General features: G+C 46.9%; 1 protein-coding gene across 1 annotated transcript; it reads right to left on the bottom strand.

The window, feature by feature from the left end:
• Positions 1 to 5,091: 5,091 nt before the first annotated feature.
• On the bottom strand, positions 5,092 to 5,678 carry LOC119367297. The gene has a single exon (XM_037632851.1). It carries the CDS (start codon positions 5,618 to 5,620, stop codon positions 5,246 to 5,248), a length of 375 nt encoding a protein of 124 aa, XP_037488748.1. The 5' UTR covers positions 5,621 to 5,678; the 3' UTR covers positions 5,092 to 5,245.
• Positions 5,679 to 11,594: the final 5,916 nt, after the last annotated feature.

The raw sequence follows: 11,594 nt of genomic DNA, 5'->3' as shown, positions 1-11,594 counted from the left end.
GTGTCTGGCGAGCCGCTGAAGGCGAGAAGATGTTGCAGAGTCTGCGGCCACAGGAGGCAATCGCCGAGGAAGAGTTGCCTTGCCACCGCTAGCCCCAGGGCACCACTTCCAACGCAGCCCATACACCTTCACCTTCCACGCCATCTTTGGTCCGACCCCAGGCTATCTAACTTTGAAGACAGGAGGGCCATGTAGCATGTGTTGGTTCGGTCTTCATCGATATTTAGTTTAAAAAATATATCTATATCTATACCTATACTTAATATTAAAGGACGGAGGATTTCATAGTTCTCCATAAGTCACCCTTTCATATCCGTTGATATTCTCTTAAGCCCGTAGCCTGCGACCAGTTCTGATCGCTAACCATCTCAAAAAGAAAAAATTGATCGCTAACTCTGATCGCTAGCTTGTTTTTAAGGGAAAGCTCTGCGATCGTCTGCCTAGCCGTCTCCTGCCACCGAACGCGAGCCGGTGAGGGGCCGGAAAGGAGGCATGTGTCCTGCTGGTGCGATTCTTGGACGGGCGCGTCCTCTCAGCTTCGGCGCTGTTCCCGTTATTGCCGGTTGGTGCTGTTCGCCGTCGACGGCCCTGGATACATGATTCCTTCGTATTTGTGTCTCATAAACCTAATCGAGGGCTAGGTTACGCCTAGGAGGAAGAGGGAAAACATGACTCTAGAGAAGGATGAGATGGATGACGCCAAATCGAACTCCATGGTCTTCAAGGAGGCAAGCAGCAGATCGGCAATAGGACAACTTTGTAGGATGAGATGAGATTTTTGGTGAACGGACGATGAGATTCTTGTCGAACGGGTGGAGGTGAGATAGACGGCGGAGGCCAATAGAGATTGATCTCCAAGATGCAGATCAAGGACCAAGGAGTTTTATGAGGAGATGGTTTACTAAGACTTAAAATCAAACAAACAACCAGCTTAGGGAGACGACTGAAGATGATGATGGAGGTGACGCCTATGATCGATGCCATCCAAGTTCGCGGAGTAAAAACGGTCAAGCTCAAACGGCAATTGGTCCCTTTCAAAGAGAGGTAGGACCCGCTCCCACGCCGCCGAGCTTACGGAGGTCGGAGGGGCACTATAATAAGAGCATCACCAACAGCCGCGCTAAACTAGCGCCGCGCCGCAAATTAGGCCGTTTTAGCGCGCGCGCAACATGGCGGGTCGCTCCAGCGGGCGCGCAAAAACGGCGCGCGCGCTATAACGAGTTGGGCGCGCGGTCGGAAGCACTATCCCGCGCGGCACACTCGAGCGCTCGCTCTCCCACTTCCTCTCCCACTTTCACCCCCATCCGTTCGCCCCCTCCCCTCGGCGACCGTTCAGGCGCTTCCCCAGCCTATCCCCGCGCTGCCGTGCTTCCGCCCCATCCCCTCCTGGTCCCGCCGGCCCTCCCGCACCTCCGTCGTCTGAGGAACAGCGCCCGAGCGCTCGCTGCCGCGCCGCGCCCGCAAGGTATTCGACAAAACGCCTGCAAGGTATGTATTGCCCAAACTTCATGAATTTGGTGCATGTTTTGAATTGTAGTTTTTATAGTATAGTATTGAACATTGTAGATGAGTTCGTCGTATGATTCTTCCGAAGAAGAATTTGATATGGAAGAGGAGGAGGATCTTGCAATGATCATAGCTAGGCATATCAATAAAAAACCGAAGCACGGTGGTTCGGTTATGGGTCGGGAGAAAATTTGGAGAGATAGGATTGATGAAGAACAATTTTGTGGAGAATCCCACATACCCGGAGTCGTATTTTCGTCGCCGGTTTAGGATGAGCACCGACTGGTTCAGGCGCATTGCAGAGAAACTAGCGAGCCATGACCGATTTTTCCAGCAAAGGAGGAATGCCGCCGGAGAGCTCGGGCATAGCACCTTTCTGAAGGTGACAGCCGCTTTGCGTATGTTGGCATACGGTATCCCGGCTGATCTAGTTGATGATCACTTGGCTATGGGTGAGAGCCAAGCCATCATGTGTGTCAAGCGCTTTGCAGTGGGAATTGTGTAAGTGTTTGGCGAGGAGTATTTGAGATCTCCCACTGCTGAAGACGCCGCAAGGCTATTGGCGATGAACAAAGCGCGCTGCTTTCCTGGCATGCTTGGCTCAATAGATTGCATGCGTTGGAGTTGGAAGAATTATCCAAAGGCATGGCATGGGCAATTCCACGGCCAAAAAAAGGGTTCTACTATAATCCTTGAAGCGGTGGCCGATCAGGAGACTTGGATTTGGCATGCATTCTTTGGAATGCCTGGATCTTTGAATGACATCAATGTTGTCAACCGGTCACCACTGATGAATAAGATTGCAAACGGTGAGTTTCCACCGGTGCAGTTTGTAGCAAATGGCCGTACGTACAACTATGGCTATTATCTAGCGGATGGCATCTATCCAAAGTGGCAAACCTTCGTGAAGCCGTTGAAAAAGCCGGAAGGTAAGAAAAATCTTGATTTCCACAATGCTCAGGCGGTGGCTAGAAAAGATGTGGAGAGAGCATTTGGGATTTTGCAAGCCCAATTTGCTATTGTGAGAGGACCGGCTAGATTTTGGGATCAAAAAAAATGCTTTGGTACATCATGCACGCTTGTGTGATCATGCACAACATGATCATCGAGAATGAGCGTGGCCAAGATTTAGACTACTCACAGTATGAGCTCTTGGGACATCCCGTGCGAGTGCGACGAAGGGCTGAAAGGGTAACCCGTTTTATTGCCTCCTATCATGCCATTCGGCGTCCCGCAACGCACAATGAATTTCAGAATGATCTGATTGAAGAGTGGTGGGCATGGCATGGACGACAAAGAGCATGATTTCTGCATTCGACATTGTATTGTTCATGAACTATTTGTTGTGTTTATTGCATTATTTGTTGTACTGAACGATAAACTATTTGTTTGAGTTGTAATGATAACGAAATTGAACTATTTATTGTTGATTTATTTTGTTTGTTTGATCATTTTTGCTTCTCTTTTTCGAAATGTATATGTGGTTTATGCGTGCTGCGCGCGCTGTATTTTTACGCGCTGCTGAAGCGGCGCGCGTGTTGCATTATAGCGCGGCTGCTGAAGCCAGCGCTGGCGGCCGCGCTAAACCAGCCGAAACGCGCGCAGCAAATAGGTTTTTTGCGCGCGGCGCGAAGCGCGGCCGTTGGCGATGCTCTAAGCAGCATCACAAAAATCAGCCCATCGCTTGGATGCTGGCAAGGCACCACGCCGTGCTCAATCTCACGTGCAAGCTAATGAAGAAAAGGCAGCACTCGGGCCACGCCGGCGCTGTTCGCCTGAGGGCCGCGGCGCAGCGGAGCGCATGGAGCTTGCTGACGATAATGCGCTAGAGCTGTACGACGGACAGGCGTTCGTGCAGGTGGCCGCTACCGCCGAACCCGCTGGGCTGTGCGCGTTCAGGTACCTGCGCAGGAACCAGAACATGTTCAACGGTGAGAATTGGCGGCGGTTCGTCGCGCTGAGGTACGACACTGGGCACTCAGACCTGTACATGGGCCTCGTTGACGCTACCAACGAGCACAGGGCATAGGACTCCGAGGCTGCCCTGGGTCCCATACGTTCATGTACATATGCACATGTTGTACGTGCGTCGGGAAGGGATCTGTATTCTGGTCAGGGCTTGCAGGTTACAGAACTTTATAGCCGCAATAAAGCATTTGTTCCATTCCAGAATATTCTTTGGAACGTGGACAAATTCTTGCAGGATTACCTGCTCAATTGCGTAAAAGAGTTATGTCCTTTTGTTGTTATGATAGCTCAATTCTTGCAGGACCAAAGGTAGATCGACAAAGAAGATGTCGTTCAAGCTGAAGCACCTGCTCGGTTTGTCTGATGTGCTCATGATCTCCTGTTTTCTTTTGTTTTTATGGAAGTTGTACTATGCATTTTTTCCCCGTAAAGATAATGAAGTATTGACTATAAAAATTCACAGCAAAGATTTATAAGAATTCTAGGATTAATTGCAAAAAATAGGATTAACTACAAATATTACATAATACTAATTTGCCGAGGGGGAGGTAAGACCAGATACGCCTCTGGTTTATGCTTTTGCGAAAACAGTTTACCAAGCTCAATGAGCTTGCTCCGCAAAGAAAAAAGAAAAGAAAAACACAACGAGCTTTTAGAATACACTACATATCTTGAGACTGGTTTAGATGAAACTATAAACATGCATGATAGTTCTTACTTATTTTCCATAATGGATAAATGCACGCTGTTATTGGTCGTTTCAATTGTTGCGTAGTTGATAGCATCTAATCTGAAAATTGCACCCTGTTAAAATTGCAAGGCGTCTAAGCAAATATTTGGTTCGTTAGTATCCTTCTGAATTATTCTAACTTCTATGCAATATAGGTATTCATGGAGCAGCATTGGGTTTTAAAATGTTCAGTCCCATTAGAGTCAACGACAGGTGTATCGTGCGGTGGCTGAGATCATCCCTTCAGATTATGATCATGAGCACGTCGAGGCTACGGCGGGAAGGAGGATGCCCGACAATACAAGTGGGACGTCGTGTTGAAGGGCAAGGACATTTTTTTTTTCTTCCGTTGCAACGCACGAGCATGTTTTGCTAGTTGTATACATAAGTTAAAATACAAGAGTTTGTGGGACGGCTTTAAGAGGCTAGCTGAAAGAAGCTTCGTCTTCCGTTTCCATCTGTTTGGCAGAGTTTACAAGCAGTCAGTAAGAAAAGAAAAAAATGGTGTCTGTTTGGATTCTTCCCAACATTGCTTTCGTTCCAAGGGTAAATAAACCAGGAAATACATGTTTAGCTGGAACAACAGACTCACCATCAGAGCAGCTACCACAGAAAATTAATTGATGTTTCAACGCATCCGGCAAATAAATGGCCTCTTTGATGTGCACTCAAACACCGAAATGAATGGCTGTTTGATTTCGTACATGAAAGACGTAGAATTCGTTTTCAAGAGCTTAAGGCGGATGGAAGTTTTGCTATAAATAAAACTTACAACAACCGAATTTTTTTTGGCTATAAAACCGACAAATAAAACAACCGGAAAAAATTGTATGGTTTGCAATCCTATGAATCCAAGAACTCGTGTAGAGAACATGCGTACGGATCAGAACCCTCTAAAAATTCTTCGAATCAAAGAGGCTCAAGAGTTATTTTGGCCAATTACAAGTTTACAACTAAGCAGCAGGCCGCCGATCGAGCACATGCATCACACATGCAAACCCGCACCGTACGCCCGATCTCACCGGCCACAGCCAACGGCAGCTACTCGTCGTCGCCGCCGAACGGCGACCACGACCTGTAGTACACCGCGAGCAGGAAGAACATCAGGGCGAGCACGACCCCCACCGGCGACCCCCGCCCGGAGCGGTAGGCGGCGTCGAGCGACTCTCCCACGGCGAAGCCGAAGACGTCGACGAGCCGGAGGCCGGAGGAGAGGACGCGGATGACGAGGACGAGGCCGAGGGGGAGCAGCGGGAGCCCCACGGGCCCGAGGAGCTCCGACAGGGCCTCGCGCACCGCCTCGCCGCCGTCCAGGACGAACAGCGGCCCCGCCACCACCGCCCCCATCACCACCGCCATCAGCAGCCCGTGCGGCGTCCGGTAGTCGTCCCACTCCCCTCTCCTCTCCGGCATCATCGCTCGCTCCGGTCTCCGGTCCGTCCCGAGCTCGCTAGCCGGCTGCGAATGGCGCTACGCTCGTTGGCTCGTTCGGCCCTGCCATTGACCCGCGGCACATCGCCGATTCTTATCGATCCCACTCCCACGTTCCCAACTGCGGTCGTTCGTTCGGCGCGCATTGTATGTTTGGAGGGTCAATAGTTCCGGTGAGACACCTTTGAGATGAATTGGATGGAGTGCGACGTAGTTGACGAAAATAGCTCTAGGACGACGTATTTGCAGACAACTATAGTTCCAATACGACATGGCCCTGTTTAACCATGAAATGCAAAACACAAGGGGTTAGTGGTTTGAGTTATGACATGCGGGACCCATCAGTTATCCACATGAATGTGGGACCTACCACTTACTCACATGCGTGCGGGACCCACAACTTATCCACATAAGCATGCCCGTACTCATCAGCGTGCCCCGACCCGAGCCAGCCCACCCCCCATTGCCTGCCATTCCCCTTTCCCCTTCCCCCGACCTTGTTCTTCCTCTCTCCGGCAACGAAGCGCACCGTCGGCGAGTGATGTCTAGCCCAACTTCGGCCTCCCACCAATCATGGCCACAGTACGGTCCAGTGCCGTTGACAAGATGCCCCGATTGCCCGCGCATGGAGCCTCTGAAGCGTTTGACTTGTGTGAAGGAGGAAAATGACAATCATGGGCGCGAGTTCGTCAAATGCTTGAGCAAGCCACAGTCGGGGCAGGTTAGATCCGTGTACCGCACCAAGCAGCTTATCTAAATTATCCCGATTTCTTTCTTTTTCCGTCGAATTTGGGCGGTGGATCTGATCTAGGGTTCATGCCGCTGTCAACCCCTCTTTACCCTGTTTTTAAGGTTCTGAAGAAATGTGGACATTTTGAGTGCCTCGATGAGTACGTTGAGAGGTTGAAAATGCAGGCTTCAACACAAGAGCTCAATTTCAATTTTTGGGGGCAGCTTGTGTGAAACACGCCCCACATTTGGTGGACAGAGAGCCGATCCGATGATGGACAGTGCTGAAGTGAAGTGTGAATTGAAGAAAACAATAGTGGAAAAGTTCATGCATAAAAATGGGGATGTATGAAAGCCTCAAAAATCATTATTGGAAATGATCAAGTTAAAATTCGCTTCAAATAGGTCGAAGAAAATGTTCATGTTTTGCTCTGAAAATATTGCCCAGAGGTAAAATTCAAACCAATATTTTTAGGAGCTCAAAAATATTTATTTTGAGCGTTTGAGTTAATCTTATAATTATTTGCATGAACTAAATTAGTTGCATGTCCATGGTTGCATGTCCTAGTTGCATGTCCATGGTCGCAGATCCAGATTTTTTTTGCACCATACACCTACTAGCTAGGGTGACCCTATTAGCCACGGCCTAGATACATGCATGCACGCATGCAGTACATCAAGATATGAAATTTTTTTGCAAAAATTTTTGGATACCCATACACTTGCATGTCCATAGTGAAATCTACCTTTTATTAGTAACACATGGATCAACTAGATAGAACATCAAGCATAATATATATCAACTGACAAATATCAACTAGATAGAAAAAACCCAGATAGAACACATCACAATATAGTAGCATAAGTAGTAGTATTTCATGAGCTAGATAGTACCACATTACAACTAATATAGATAAACCCAAGCACGACATACATAGTACCATTACAACTTATATAGATAGTTCATAGTTCAACCCAACACGACAATAATAAAACGACACCCTAGATAAGATAAAACACCACCGGCTTGCTTGCTCCAAGGCCAACTCCTCTCCTCCATGGTTGACTCCTTCACTCGTCGTCGTCGGTGGGCTACAGGAGGGTGTGCATGCGCTCGACGGCGGGGAAGGCGCTCTTGAAGTCGGTGAAGATGTTGTACATGGTGAATGCAATGAACTCGCATCCACACTAAAAAACATGGCCGGGGAGGTAGTAGGCGTCGAAGGGGTTGGTGAACCTCACGATGAGCCCGATAGGATAGCCATTGTTACTGACCTCTTCGACTCGGAACATAACCGGGGAGCCCCTCGGGAGGTGGTGGTAGCCGGAGGAGAGGAAGAACTCAGTTAGCCCCCTTGCCCCCCTCCACCTCGAGATCGCCCACACCCTAGGGTTTTCTCCACCCGGACTCCGGCAGGGTAGAGCCTCTCGGGGAAGGTGGGCGGCACACGGTAGGTAGCCCCGGTGAACTGCATCTTGCTTGCTGCGAGTGGATCTTGGGACGGCTCGGACAGCTTGTGGTGAAGATGGGAGATGAAGGAGAGTCAGAGGAAGATGTAGGCTTGGGTGTGCTTAAATAGCTGAGGTGCACCGTTTTAACATTTTGTTTTCCTCTCCCTCGTAATGGCATGGGAAACGGGCAAATGTGGCATCACACCCGAGCCAACCCGTGTGTACACGCGCATGCATTGTGGTAGTAATGCCAACGGCCCGCGTAGCACTCTAGCAATTAAGAACGTGTCGAGAGATGAGCTCGATGCCATGCATGCAGCAGCTAGCGATGGTCGGGCATCTAGACCCATCTAGAATGCGTAATAGCCATAATGCGATGAGGGTGTCGACGGGCGTGCTCGATGCCATGCATGCAACGTAGAACGCTGCGAGGGCGTCCGCGGCAGGGCTGCGCGCGCATGCATTCTTTTCAGGCCTATTCAAATGCAGCGTGGTGTCCATCGGTCCAACGGGTGGGTCGCTTTAATTAAGCCCAACAACACATGGCAGGCCTACTCAGTCTTACCCAACGTAAAAAATGGGCTAAAACGACCAGCCAACGAAAGCGCAGCCCGCGGATCTGTGGCATGGCTCCTGATCTAGACCGTTGCTTATGTTCACATCCATCCAATGGTTGAGAATGTTGCGTGTTATAATATTCAGCATCTTCGAATCATCCAATCAGAGTGCAGCCCGTGGATCGCTAACGTAGCCCTAGTGCCCGATCCAGACCGTCCATTCACAGCGATCCAATGGCCTAGAGGAGTGCGGGGTTTTGATGCAGTTTTGAGGGGTTTTGAGAGGTTTTTAACAGTTAGGGTTGAGCATAACTAATTCAAAAAAAATCAAAAAAATATAGAACTTGTGTGGGCTATCGTTCTATGTGACTAAGTATTTAGGAAAAATAAGAAACTTGGACTACAGATATTTTCATGAAAAAACCTTCACAAAAGATGGCTATCAAGAACGAGGTTGTAGGGTTTTGAAGAGAAGTGAGCTAGGGTTTAGTGTTAAACATGTATTACTTGATCGAAACGATCCAATATCAGGAAGAACCCTTATATACACACACTAGATCTCAAGTTTCCTTTTTTGGCTCATTTAGAGAAGGTAAAAAAAAACTTGCTTACAAATGGGTCTGTTTTCCCTAGCTTTGGAGGGGTTTTGGAGCTCATGTGGAGCACATTTTCATGTCCAGAGTTTCACATAATAAAAGTGCTCCCATTAATCAACTAACAAGCATAATAGTCCAAAAATCATTGTAACACCAATACCACAGACCAAATAAATTCAAATTTGAATTTTGGCTCAAACCTAAATAGTATTACACAAATACACATCATATCAAAGTAAAAACACCATTACATAAATTCAGGCAAGGTTTTATTACTACAACATAATAGCAATACACAAGTTTTAACAAATTTTCACTTCTGCTTCTTCCTAACACTCGATTTCTTCTTCTTCTTTTTACCAATGCTTGTTTTTGATTGTACAACACCCAGTTAACTCAATCTCTTGATTTTCCTCACTGGACTGCCTGGAATAGCAGCTTCATTTCGCACCACAACAGTTGCAGTATCATCGGACCCAATATTACTAGTTAGCAACACAACTTCCAATATAGCCTCAGTTGGCACCACATCAGCTGGAATATCTTAAGTTGGCAACTCAACTTCCAACATAGGCTCAGCTTGCACAACATCAGCTAGAATATCTTCAGAGGTACCCATATCTTCAGTTGGCACCAGAACATCAAAATCTTGCTCATCTTGCAACAACACATCCAAGTCTGGCTCATTTTACACCACACCATCCAAGTCTTGTTGAATGTGTATTGTTTCACCAAAACTTCTCTTTCTTATACAACCATTGCCTCTTGCCTTTTTTATTTGGCCATCACTCTTCAACAACAAGGGGCTCACCTGCACGCTTCCTCCTAAAAAGATAAAGCATGTCAACTGGTTAGTAATTGAAAAATGCAACAAAATAGTAAACAATGCAGACATATGCCCACATACTTTGGCCTTTCAGGAGTGTAAAAACATTTGGGAGATCCAACTCGATGCCCAAGTTCCTGGCACGACTTGCATCTATTTTTGTTACCTTTTTGGGACCTTTTTGGCTTTGCATCCTTCTTTTCCTTGCCCTTTTTACTACTCCCACATTTCTCAAACCATGCCTTGAATCTACTCTCTTTAGGCCTGCCAGCATTCTTTTTGTTAGGGGAGGACACATGGAAAATTCAATTTCCACTTCAGGCCACTGAGACTGATATGTAAGTGCTGGAATTGGAGTTGCATATGCAGCCTTGAATCTTGATATTGAGTAATATTCGTGCAAATATGGGTGCATGTTTATCTTCGGTCGGGAGGCCAAGAAAAGTATGACATGATCACATGGTTTCCCAGTGTGTTGCCACTCCAAACAAGTGCAATCATGCATTTTAGTGCTAACAATATGCCTTCTACCAGTTTTGGTATCTCTAACTTCAACACCCCACACAAAAGATTTTTCAATAGATAAATGTGTAAGATTTCTGCTCCTGTTGACCATCTGTTGTACCACTGCAGGAAGCTTATCCCCTTGTAGAAAATCACCAATCTTTCTTCTCAATTTCCACAAGCGTATGATCATGATCCTGATTTGGTCAACCATGTCATGCACATGCAAATTTTTTAACTGCTTCACCTTGTTGCTAAAACTTTCTGCCAAGTTGTTGCTGATATGATCACACTTAATGGCTGTGTTAAATCCTGACCTATACCATAATAGAGAAGGTAGGTGTTCACCCATGGACCAAACTCAGGGCATGCTGTCATTATCTTACCAAGATGATATGAATGTGTCTGTTTAGTGTAAGATCTTGTTGCTGGCCACATGCGACCAAATTCTTCCCCTCTGATTTTTTGATCAAATTCATCCACATATGGCCGAAGCACTCCCTCTGCTCACAATGGGGGAAAACATTCTTCACTGCCTTTTCTAGCCCTGCATGCATCTATGTGGACTGCCAAAGGTGACACTGGCCCTGTGCATCTTTTCAACTGCATCATGAACCATGTCCACGAGACCTCTGTCTCTGACTGAATAAGCCAATAGCAACAGGGAACATCCAATTGTGTCCATCCGAAGCATTGCAAGCTGCCAAGTGACCATTCCACTTGTCATTCAAAAATGATGAGTCCATGCTCAAATATGGATGACACCTTGCCTTGAAGCCACCAATGCAAGGCTTTAAAGCCATAAAAAAACTTAGAGAAAAGGACTCTTCCATCCTCTGTTACCTCAGTATCTATCTCCACAACACTGCCAGGTGACCTCTTCTCCACCTCTGCTTTGAAATTATAAAGCATCCTAAAAGTATTTGCCCAGTCACCATATAATTGTTTCATTGCCCTTTGTTTTTCCTTCCACGCCGTGTTATACTTCACCTTAATGGGGTATTGCTTTTCCAAGTCTACTTTAAGTTTCTTTGCAGTAGTGTTTGGTTTCTTGGCTAAAATATGAGTGATCTTTTTTGCAATCCAAAGTTGTGATGTCATGGTTGATACTCTCTCTGAACTTGTAATACAAGTATGTTGGTGTGGGATTTGATTCACCCTAATGGTACTTCCATCAGGTTGGCGTCTAGGAGATATGTACCACTTGCAAGGCTTGACACTTCCATCAAAACCTCTACATCTTGCATAAAACTTCTTTCTATCAGTCCACTTAGTCTTGGCATCAAACTCATGTT

This window comes from Triticum dicoccoides, chromosome 2B, assembly GCF_002162155.2.
Source record: "Triticum dicoccoides isolate Atlit2015 ecotype Zavitan chromosome 2B, WEW_v2.0, whole genome shotgun sequence".
In the NCBI taxonomy this organism is placed as follows: domain Eukaryota; kingdom Viridiplantae; phylum Streptophyta; class Magnoliopsida; order Poales; family Poaceae; genus Triticum; species Triticum dicoccoides.
The sequence above is the reverse complement of the archived record's forward strand: the minus strand, read 5'-3'. Positions and strand labels throughout refer to the sequence as shown.